This window comes from Pan paniscus, chromosome 10 (genome assembly GCF_029289425.2).
Source record: "Pan paniscus chromosome 10, NHGRI_mPanPan1-v2.0_pri, whole genome shotgun sequence".
In the NCBI taxonomy this organism is placed as follows: domain Eukaryota; kingdom Metazoa; phylum Chordata; class Mammalia; order Primates; family Hominidae; genus Pan; species Pan paniscus.
This window is the reverse complement of record NC_073259.2, coordinates 130163656-130175661: the sequence shown is the minus strand read 5'-3', so window position 1 is coordinate 130175661 and position 12006 is coordinate 130163656. Positions and strand designations below refer to the sequence as shown.

Genomic DNA, 12006 nt, shown 5'->3' with positions numbered 1-12006 from the left:
CGACCATCGTGCCTGGCTCCTACTTGACACTTAGGTTTCAGAGTTCACCCAGAAAGGTCACCTCCCCCAGAGGACTTCTCTACCCAGCCTAAAGTAGCCACCCACCCTCCCCAGCCCCAGTACTCTCTAGCCTTCATCTTCTTTCTATTCTTGCCTGCACTCACAATATAAGACCTGATGTGCTGACAATCCCCCCACTAGCATGGAAGTCCCATGAGGGGAGAGGACTAACCCGCCTTGCTTACCACTGTATCCCCAAGGGCTAGAACCGTGCCTGCCCACAACAGGGTGTGCCTGATTAATACTTCTGGAGGGAAAAAGCATTCGTGCTGGGGCGGCCAAACCCAGATCATAGCCAGCCTCATGCTCTGGGGCCCGGCCAGCCAGGCTCCCTCTCAATTAGCCCTCATGGGGCTAATTCAATTAGACAACCGCCAAGAGTGTTGATGGTCCCAGGAAGCTCATAGCAAGGTCCATATGTGAGACACAGGCCCTGGCAGGCTCAAGCTGGGCGGATCCAGAAGCTCCCAGGAGCAGAGCTTTGTACCAGAAAAGAAACAGGGTGGTGGGTGACAGCCGGCGGCAGCACAAGAAGCAGGGCTGCAAAGACGGCAGGGCTGGCCTGTGAGAGCCAGTCTCTTCAAGGCGTCTGGCCGGACAGTGAAGAAGAGCATCTCCCCCGCGGGGGACCTAGCACTGCCTGGAACCCAGGACCAGTCTCCACTGAAATCGGCCAGTCCTCGCAGTCCTGGAATTAGCATGAGGTGACCAGCACCCCATTCCACAGGCCAGCACGAGGGTCCCTGATCCACGCGGCTAGAGAACTCTGCCAAAAACACACACCCTGTGGCCTGAATTCTAATCACAGACAACAGAACTCCAACAAAATACAGAAAGTAATCACCTAAGACACTGGCTATCTGGACTGCACATTTTATACCCAAGAAGTAATTTGATTCTAGGGAATGAGAGCTCAGGCTCTCATCAGCCATCACATAAATCCTTTAAAAAAAGGAAAATTAACTTTCTACAACACTTCTATTATAGAAATTATACCAGGGAACAAGGATCCACTTTACAGACCTTTCCTTTTATAACCAGGGCCCTCCTATCATAGATCCCCTCGCTGGTGCCGAGGACCCACGGCATAGCTCAATCTTAAGCCCGGGGTGGGCTCCTCTGCTCTCCTGTGGTGGGAGAAGAGTGAAGATGAGTTTCCTGTTGTCACTGTAACAAATTACCGCAAACTTAGTGGCTTAGAACAACAGACTTTATGATTTTACAGTTCTAGAGGTCAGAGGTCTGATTTGGGTCTCACAAGATTCAGCAGGGCTGCGTTCTTCCCAGAAGCTCTGGGGGAGAACCCGTCCCCTCGCCTTTTCCAGCTCTGAGGGGCCCATATTCCCAATCCCGTGGCTTTCCTCCATCTTCAAAGCTGCCAACAGCAGCTGACATCCTTCCTCTGCTGCTCACTCTCTGGTTCTCTCTTTGATTCCCTCTTAATTTTAAGGACCCCTGTGATTACACCAGGCTCACTCAGATAATCCAGATAATCTCCCTATTTTAAGGTCAGTAGACCAGCAACCTTGATTCCATCTGTAACCTTAATTCGCCTTTGCCATATAACCTAGCACAGTCACAGGTTCTGTGGATGAGGATGTGCACATCTTCGGGGGGCCATTAATCTGCCCACCACACCTGTCCAAGCAAGCCACGATACGAACACCATCCAGCAAAAGCACTTCTCTTGTTCTCCCACTCCACGCCAATGTCCCCTAAAGCACCATTCCACAAAGGTTGTGTTTGTCTCTGCAGAGCTCAAGATAAACACAATTCACTTAACTTGTTAGCTTGCAAGTGAGAAAAGAAAAACAAACAAACAAAAAAACAGCCTGACCAACATGATGAAACCCCGTCTCTACCAAAAATACAAAAATTAGCCGGGCATGGTGGCATGTGCCTGTAATCCCAGCTACTCAGGAGGCTGAGGCAGGAGAATCGCTTGAACCCAGGAGGCGGAGGTTGCAGTGAGCCCAGATCGCGCCGTTGCACTCCAGCCTGGGCGACAGAGCGAGACTCCATCTCAAAAAAAAAAAAAAAAATTCACTACAGATTATAAAGTTGGCTTCCAGGTCCCTGAGTGTCCCTTTCAATCCATCAGATGATTCTTAATCTCCTAGGATGTGCCGAAGCTGTTAGGCTTAGCGCGGAAGTCAAAGGTGAAGACAGCAGGGATTCTGGTAAGCCGGGATCACATAATGACACAGGCCGAATGACATCAGGGTGGCTTCCAGGGGGATGCGATGTTCATGCACTCTGGGAAGCACAGGGTTTCGCCAGCAGGGAGGGCAGCCAGAGAGAGACATGGAGTGGACCGAGGCATCCACCTTCCCCATCTGGGTTTCCCCCTCTGGAGAGGAACTGGCATTTGCACTCTCCTCTAACAGAAGCCGGGCTTTTGTGGGCAGATAAGGTAGGTCACTTTTCTCCTCGAGACACTTTTCCGTGGACAAGTTGTGTAACCTCTCGGTAACACAGCTAATTAACGTCTGAGCTTTGGTTTTTTATTTTTTATTTACTTATTTATTTTTTAAAATGAGGATTCCACCACCACCTACCTGAGAGGGTTGTTGTGTGAGTTGCTTAAGATCATGTTAAGAGGCCGGGCACAGTGGCTCACGCCTGTAACCTCAGCACTTCGGGAGGCCGAGACTGGCCGATCACTTGAGGTCAGGAGTTTGAGACCAGCCTGGCCAACATGGCAAAATCCTGTCTCTACTAAAGATATAAAAACTTAGCTGGGCGTGGTGATGCATACCTGTAATCCCAGCTACTTGGAAAGCTGAGGCAGGAGAATCGCTTGAACCTGGGAGGCGGAGGTTGCAGTGAGCCAAGATCACACCACTGCACTCCAGCCTGGGTGACAAGAGCGAAACTCCGTCTCAAACAAAAAAAAAAGGTCATGGAAGGAGAATGTGGAACATAATAAATGTTCAGTCTGTGTGAATTCTCTTTTCTTCTCCCACCCGGAAAATAACCTCCCTCCATCCTCTCCTCTAACCTCGTCACCTGGACTCTTTCCCCAGGTCTTCCTCCCCTTCCTCTCCTTCCTCCCCTTCCAGCATGTGGGCAATGAACCAACCAGTGTCTACAAGCAATGGAAGTTTGGTCCCACACCTCTAAAGCGGGGAGCACTGGGGCTTCCTGTTGGGTAATGTAATTGGTAATCTTTGAGAGTTAACAGCGAAAGGGGAGATACACATTAAAGCCTGATGTCAGGAAAACCATCCGCACTGCTCCTGGTCATGTCAACACACACACACACACACACACACACACACACACAATCTGGCTGAGATATCCTTCCCGGTAGTGTCACAAGACCTGGTCACAGTTATCACAGCCCTTACTAACTGTTCTATAACTATCTGTCCCCACGCCTAGCCTGTGAGCCCCTTGAGGAGAGAGACTGTGTTTTTTCATCTCTGCAGCCCTGGCTCCCACCTCAGTGCACACCCTGCAACGGCGCACCATCTAATGGTTAAAGACTGAAGAACGCAGGAGAAGAAACACTGCTTATCTTCCGTATGACTGCAAAAGAGAAAAACCAATTTAGTATTTGCATGAAAGGTTTCCATTTACAACTGGTTAACTGTGCCTAGCATTAGACAGTACCTCTATTGAAAATTCAAAGTTTGGAGGACACAGTGCTCTAACCTTTAGCCCTTGCTACTCCTTAAGTCTGGCATAGATTCCCGCTTTGATCAAGAATGAAGGGTTAGCCGGGCCCGGTGGCTCACGCCTGTAATCCCAGCATTTTGGGAGGCTGAGGCAGGCAGATCACCTGAGGTTGGGAGTTCGAGACCAGCCTGACCAACATGGAGAAACCCCATCTCTACTAAAAATACAAAATTAGTCGGGCGTGGTGGTGCATGCCTGTAATCCTTGCTACTTGGGAGGCTGAGGCAGGAGAATCACTTGAACTCAGGAGGCAGAGGTTGCAGTGAGCTGAGATTGCACCATTGCACTCTAGACTGGGCAACATGAGCGAAACTCCATCTCAAAAAAAAAAAAAAGAATGAAGGGTTACTATACAAAGCATTCGTGGAGGGGGCCACTTTTTAGAAACTTACATCCCAAGGCTATCTTACAAGCCCTAATTTAAGTCTCTCCAAACACCCACTTCTTAAACAGAAACCTATTTTCCAGAAACTGCTTATCTCTAAATACAGAAAAAGACTACCTCTTCCCCCCACCACCGGAAATATTCATACCAACGCTCCCTGAAATAAGGAGTTTCTAAAAAGGCAAAGAAATGGAACCAAAACCAACCACAAAAAGGTACACACTAGAAGTGTTCAGAATCTGTAGGTAGGGGCTGGGCACAATAGCTCACTCCTAGAATCTCATCATTTTGGAAGGCTGAGGTGGAAGGACTGCTTAAGGCCAGGAGTTCAAGACCATCCTGAGAAGCATAGCAACACCCCATATCTACAAAAAATAAAAAATTAGCCAGGCATAGTAGTGCGTGCCCGCAGTCCCAGCTACTCAAGAGGCTGAGACAAGAGGACTGCTTGAGCCTGGGAGGTCAAGGCTGCAGTGAGCTGTGATCACATCACTATCCTCCAGACTGGGAAACAGAGCGAGATCCTATCTCAAAAAAAGGAAATTCTGTGTGAAGGATATACATGTGTGACATTCCTTACAGTGTCAAGAGGGCAAGAACCATGAACTATGTTCTACAGTACATAGCTCCATTGTAGAGCCTCAGAAAGCACCCGGCCAAATCAAGAATGCTTCTATTTAGTATTTGTCAAGCAGGCATTCGAAAGCTCAGCTAAGACCCTGGTTAGATACACTATTTCCTTCAGTTCATAGATGAGACACGGGCTCCTCATAAATGTCAGATGAATGCAGATGCAGAACTAAAATTCTGCCATAACCCACTTGCTATGCGGAGCCCGTTAAACCCTCCTCTTGTGTGTTACTTGCCAGGCACTAGCCCCATTCCCAGCTCCATTCCCAGAGGTTATCTCTGCTGATCCTCACTTCCACCTTGCAGGGAAATTTTATCTTTCCCATTGAATAGCATTCTTAGACTTCAGATAAGGTATGCTTAGGATTTTTTCCATCATTAACACCTGGTTTGCCTCGGGGAAAGGCAACCCCTTCTCTCCAAAATGTCCCAATAATTGAGCACATGTTTCTGGACCAAATCAAGACCCTTCGCCACAGGGCTTCTCAGCAAAACTGAGTGAGAAGGACAAAGAATCCCATCTGCACGGTTCCCTACCCAGCAGGCCCTGGGCACACTCACATCCAAGTCCTCAAACACCCTGTTCCACACCCAAAGTCAGCCCCGGGCAAAGACCCTTCAGGAGGTGAAGCCCTGCCAGTTCAGGAATGGATCACAGTCAGAATCCCTAGGCCACTTCTCAGGACTCGGTAAAAAATAACCACAACTTCCCCTGCACTTAGTTCCTCCCCAGAGAGCTGTTGAACCTCATCTGGAAACAGCTGGGAGGCAGCAGCTAACAGGAAATCAAACAACAACAACAAAAAGCAGAGTGTACCACGGAGAGTTAGACGGCTAGAACGAAGAGGCCAGAGGACAGACAGGAAGTTGAAGTTAGAAAGAACCTAGGCCAGAAACAGTCACACAGAAGAGGAGACCCAGCTGGCCTTTCTCAGCTCGGGCAGGAGGGGAGGACCCAGACAGCCGGCAGGGAAGGCATGAACCCCACCAGGATGGAAGCCAGACAGGCTCTGAGGTTAAGTCTTCTTTCTGCCCTGCCCCCAATCCCTTTTTTTCTTTCTTTCTTTTTCTTTTTTAGAGATGGGGAGCTTGCTACATTGCCCAGGCTGATCTTGAACTCCTGGGCTCAAGCAATCCCCCACCTCGGCCTCCCAAAGTGCTGGGACTACAGGCATGAGCCACCACGCCCCGCGTTGCCTCCGATCTCAACCTTCCTTCCCTGAAAGCCAGGTAGCAGTCCTCACTAGGAGAGCTGGGGTCAGAAACTCACCTTCCTCTAGTTTCTTTCTGTGCCACAGACTACAGCCCAGACAACTGGTTTTGAGTCATTCGTCTGTCATCCATACCAAAGTTCTACACTGCCAGCTAAACCCAACACTGGACAAACCAGCCTCACACAGACAGACAAAGGGCATCTTCATGAGAAATGACTGGACAGATCCCATCCGAGGGCCTGTGGTGGTAGACCTTAGGTGGCCGACCTTAGGCAGCAGGAGACCTTAGGCACAGGGAAAAGCAGCGAAAGTGAGAGAGCCAAGAGAGCAAGATAAGCTTCTTGCACCAAACTGATGGTGCATTTTGCAATCAAGAAAGTTAACTGAGCAACGGCCAGCTGCCAAAATATTTTTGAGAGAAATGAAAAAAAAAATGCCATTACTAAAATTATTTGGTGTTGTTTAATAAGCCTTTAGGTTATCCAAACAGACTGCAAAGGGGAGACTGATTTAGTTTTCATTTAGCAGAGCTTACTTAGGTGAGACCTTTCCAGTCCATGCCCCCCGTGACTCATCCATTCTCTCCCTGTATATGTAGAAGTTTATATTAAAATAAAGAAGAGGATTAAGTTTTCTTAATAAGATACATTCCAGTCTTTCACCTCGAGCTTTGTTTGAAAAGGCTCTCTCGAGGCATAGCATATGCTGCGATCCAGTCGGGTTTGATTCCAATGGAACTGCTCAAAATCAGAGACTGGAGGGCGCACAGGGCTGCAGCCTCAACACCATTTGGTTTTTAAAAAGCAGAACATCTTTACAGGCTCAGTGCCAGCTCAAACTGGCAAGACCAGAGAATCAGCAGAGACTGACCAATGTGCCGGGTAAGGGGGATGGGAGGAGGAGCTACGGGAACAGATCATCAGGGAAACCTTCAAGAGAGGAAATAGGGGTGTTTCAGGAACATAACAAAGAACAAGTTGACTAATCGTTTATTCCAGGGACCGCGGCGGTGAGGGGGGTGCCATCCAGGGCTAAGTATCTAATATTTTAACTTCAGGTAAAAGCATAACATTTAAAACTGGATATGCTTGGGGCTCACAGCTCTCTTAAAAAGGTGAGGTGAGAGGGGGCAAGATATTCCTGCTCTTTTATTACGCTGTTTATGGAGTCTCCTAGGAAACTTCTCCCGAGATGCCTCCAGAGCAGACCTAAGACAGCCCCCGCTAGTCCAGTTCCTAATGCAATAAGCTTAACTCAGCAGAGATCCTATCATGAGCCTTCTGCAGGGCCAAGCTGCTCAAGGCCGCTGCTGCCAGTCCAAAGAAGTTCTGTTGCGCAGACAAAAAAAGTTACCTGCAGCAAATAGCTAATATTCATAGTGGGAAAGGGAGAGAGAGTGAAAAAGCGCTTTAATCTTTGAGGGCCAGGCATTTTCTGTGACTTGGAAAAGAGGAATCTCTGCCCAGAGCCGAATCCACATGTCAGAACGGTGTCTGGGATGTCTGCCCTCAACAATGACATCTCCCTCATATAATGTTTCAGGACCGGCCAGACAACCCTCCAACTTGCCAGAAGGACAGACTGCACCTCCAACAGCTGTGGCACCAAAAGTCTTCTTAGGAGGCACCCAAAGCCCTCCCGAGATGGGGGAGGGCCTCCCGATGAGGTTGTAAGGGGGCCAGCCTCCAGGTGCAGGGACACCTAACTCTGGCCAAGCACTGGAATAAGCAATTTACCTATCTCACTCCATCCCCACAACAGCCCCTTGGAGGCAGACACTACAGTCATTCTCCTTTTATAAAGGAGGAAACAGGCTCCGAGGTGTTACACAACCATTAAACAGCAGAGCCAGCCTCCAGTCACCCCGAACAGGTGGTCCTGACCGCTGCTGGATATGGGGGAAACACACAAAGCGTTTGGAGGAAGGAGTCGATAGAGTCGGGTAACACAAGATGCAGCCAGTGTTTATACCTCTTCCTCGTCCAACATCGGTGGTCCCAGGACACTGGAGGGGAGGGCCTGAATGGGGAACGTGAACCCGAAAGGACCCCGGCACTGCTGGCAGGGGAAGAGGCCAGGACCCCGGCTCCTCTGGCAACGCGGGGAACCCCAGATCCATAAACCCTCCCGAAGGAGGAAGACCCAAAGGGAATGCATGAAGCCACGGGGTTGCCAGGCGGCCCTCCCCTCCACGCTTGTTTTGTCAAACAGGGGCCTCCGGCCGGGGCCTCAGGGGGTCGCGGGTGTCCCTACCTGTAGGCCAAAGTCATGCACTCGAAGAGCTTGGTGAGCGAGGCGTCGATGGACAGGTGGCAGGAGCTAGTCTTGCCGAAGCTGTAGGTCTGGCACGTCTGTTTGTTGACCGTGTCGAAATCGTAGCCCTTCTTGGGCGGGTGCTCTCGGTGCGGCGACGACACCATGAAGTGGCCGCTGTGGATGATCTGCTGGCGGCGCGGAGGTTCCTCGCGGCCCGGCCCGGCCCGAGGCGGCGGTGGCGCGGCGCTCGCGTGGGCCCGGGCCGGGGTGGCCGCGCCGGAGGCGGGCGGCGGGGACGGCTCATCCGTGTCCGAGTCGTCGTCGTCCTCGGACACCTGGGGCTTGAGCAGCACCTGGCGGCCCCGGCTGCGAGGCCGGCGCGGGGAGCACATGAAGACGTCGGCGGCCATGAGAAGGGCTCGGCCGGGGGCATCCCCCGGAGCCCGGGGTAACGCGACAAGCGCGCTAAGCAGAGGGGCGCCGGCCCGGCCCGGCCCGCGCGCCGACTGTCCGCGAGCGCGCGGCGCGGCGGGAGGGGGAGGGCTCCGGCCCCGGCGTGACGTCACCGAGGCGTCTGGGCCAATCGGCTGCCCGCGTCGGCCTCTTAAAGGCGCAGGGGAACCTTTCCTTAGCTAGGCGGACCAAAAAAAAAAAAAAAAAAGGGGAAGCGGAGGCCACGCCTCCCGGCCGTTCCCCTCGCCACCTCCTCCTCTCCCGGCGTCCGTGGGTGCTGAGGGACACGGTGGCCGGGCGGAGCGGCTCGCCGGTGTCGCGGCCCGGGAGAGGCGGCGGCGGAGTGGGGCCGTGCTAGTCCCGCCCCCGCCCCGCTCCGCGCCCCGGGAGTCGCCCTGCGGCTTCGCCGCAGGCCCGGCCGGCTCCACGTGGTGGGTGCGGGTGGGGCTCCTCGGCCTCCAGGCCCTGCTTTCCTCCTGCCGGGCGGTACCGAGTCCTCGCAGCTCACGCCTGAGTTTGCCGGACGTGGTGGCTATTGTCCTCATTATTCTCATCGTATTGATGGGAACACTGGGTGGCTGAATACCGACAGGATTTTTCTCAGACCTGGAGTCCACAGAGCTGGGAACTTGCTTCCCCTGCGCGTCCCCAGCTCGGCGCAGCTGTTGAGTGGCAGCGCCCCTGAGCCCAGCGACCTCCAGACCCCAGCTCTTTTAACTTCAACTCAGCATGCTGTTGTTATTTTTTTAAAGTTTGACGGACGAGCCAGCCCCCGAAACAATTCTAAAAGGGGAGTATCTGAGCCAGAGTCTTCTTCTCTGTCAAATGGTGAACAATTCCGTTTCCTCAGAAACTTGGGACAGTTTTAAAATGGCTATAGTGGGGCGCGGTGGCTCATGCCTGTAATCCTAGCACTTTTGGAGCCCGAGGCGGGTGGATCACTTGAGGCCAGAAGTTCAAGACCAGCCAGGCCAACACGGTGAAACCCTGTCTCTACTAAAAATAACAAAAATGAGCCGGTCGTAGTGGTGCACCCGTGTAATCCCAGCTACTCGGGAGGCTGAGGCAGGAGAATCGCTTGAATCCGGGAGGTGGAGGTTGCAGTGAGCCGAGATTGCGCCATTGCACTCTAGCCTGGGCGACAGAGCGAGGCCGTGTCTCAAAAAGAAAAATAAATAAATACAAATAAAAATGGCTATAAGTTGCTTAGCAGGCAGGCTGGCACAAAATGAGCGCTAAATAAATGTGCCACAGGTTGGAGGATTTGGATCAACCAGACCGGAGGTGTCTAGAAATTGCCAATAGTCCACCACTATTTGACCTGCAGAAACGGCAACTTCGCGTGGCACAACCTAACTGACAGACACCTCTAGAAAGCTGTCAAGGTTTCCCGGGCTCAAAGCCAGTCTGGGGTGGGGGTGGCAGGGCATCAGAAGAGCCAGTGAGGCCCATGAGCCAGGAACACCCATCCTAATCCTAGCAGGGCGTCCAGAGTCCACAGCCACTCCTGCACTCTGCTTTGTTTTATTGTTGTTTTGTTTTTTGAGACAGAGTCTTGCTCTGTCACCCAAGACTGTAGCGCAGTGGTGCAATCACCATGTTGGCCAGGCTGGTCTGGAACTCCTGACCTCAAGTGAGGCCTGCCTTGGACTCCCAAAGTGCTGGGATGACAGGCATGAGCCACCGCGCTGGCTCTGCACTCGGCTTTGAAGCTGGTTTCAGTTCCAGATTTGAGTGGGGGGTGAGTCCCCTGCCCCACCCTCTTCCTGACAAAGGCCTCCTGAAGGGAACAGAGGGCTCTCACCAAAATGGCTCCATTAACTTATTTCCAAATGTCTGTAAGGAAAAATGGGCTGGATGACTGGCAGTTTTCAGGCATGAGTTCTAGATTTCCCTCTTCAACCTACTACTGTTCCCAATGCTGGTTGCAAGTGTTTAAAAGTCCATCCTTTGAGTTGCCTTCCTTTCTCTCAAGACTTGTCTCCTTGGTCCTTGGTAAGTTTACATGCCCAGCCACTTTTTTTTTTTTTTTTTTTGAGACAGGATCTGGCTCTTTCACCTGGACTGGAGTGGAGTGGTGCCATCATGGCTCACAGCACCCTCAACCTTCAGGGCTCAGGTGATCCTCCCACCTCAACTTCCCAAGTAGCAGGACCACAGGTGCACACCACTGTGCCCTGCTAATTTTTGTATTTTTTATAGAGATGGGGTCTCACCATGCTGCCCAGCCTGGTCTCGTCTCGAGTTCCTGACCTCAAGTGATCCTCCTGCCTCAGCCTCCCTAGGTGCTAGAATTACAGGTGTGAGCCACCATGCCCTGCTTTTTTGTCTTTGTGTTTACCTATACTTTCTTTCTTTTTTTTTTTTTTTGAGACAGGGTCTCACTGTGTCACATTGGTGTGATCATGGCTCACTGTAGCCTCAACCTCCCCTGCCCAAGCTATCCTCCCACCTCAGTCTCCCGAGTAGCTGTGACCACAGGTGGGCACCACCACACCCAGCTAATGTTTAATTTTTTTGTAGAGATGGAATTTCCCTATGTTGCCCAGGCTGGTCTCGAACTCCTGGGCTCAGGCAATCCTCCTGCCTCAACCTCCCAAAATGCTGGGATTACAGGCATGAGCCACCACACCTGGCCTGTATTTTCTAATTTCCAAAATAAACATGTATTACTTATATACACATTTTTAACTTAAAAAGTTAACATCAGTTTCCTGGGAGGAAATAAGCCTTAAAGCTGAGGTTGCAAAGTGGCAACCCATGGACCATATTCAGTGCAGAAACATGCCTTGTTTAATCCCACCGTCAATTCCTAAGAGACTGTATTAGGGAAGACTCTTGGGGAAAACTGCAGTTAAAAATGCAAAAAGCAAAGGACCGCTGCATGGGTGGTCCAGTCACGGAAGGTGCTCCAAGCTCACAATCAATGTCTGCAAGGTTAAGGAGGTGGTCTCGACTTCCCCTCCTGCTGAGTAGCGGGCAGCATCGGCAGGAGAGTGGCCATGCAGGATGGCGACCCAGGGAGCTAAAAATCCCATGATGACAAGGAGCCCCCACACCCAGACAAGCCACCAAAACCAGAGCCTCACAGCGTTGTCGTCTCTTCTCCATGAATCAGAAGAAACACTGGATTGGAATCAAATCAGCAGTCAGACAAATAGAAATACCTAAGTATGAAGGGTTACACACCAGCACAAGTCAGCAAATAATTAAGGAAAGCCAGCACTCTGGGAGAAAGCGGGTACCTGAGAACTAGCAAGGGGGAGAAAGTTAACAAATATTTTAAAAATAACTAATAGTTTAGGAAAGAACACAGAAGATTCTGTA

The 12006-nt window shown here is 51.3% G+C and overlaps 1 protein-coding gene across 4 annotated transcripts in view; it reads right to left on the bottom strand.

Annotated features, from left to right (window-relative positions):
• Positions 1–9352, bottom strand: part of MLXIP (MLX interacting protein) — a 68447-nt gene extending 59095 nt beyond the window's left edge. For 2 of the 4 annotated variants that reach the window (XR_609563.4, XM_008957740.4), the window contains exon 1: positions 8224–9352. Coding sequence is in view for 2 of the 4 variants with exons in the window: in XM_008957740.4 (XP_008955988.2) it covers positions 8224–8636 (413 nt within the window). In the remaining 2 variants the exon portion in view is untranslated. The remainder of the gene's footprint in view (positions 1–8223) is intronic. The other 2 variants (XR_008620517.2, XM_034934695.3) reach the window with 1 other exon arrangement.
• Positions 9353–12006: the final 2654 nt, after the last annotated feature.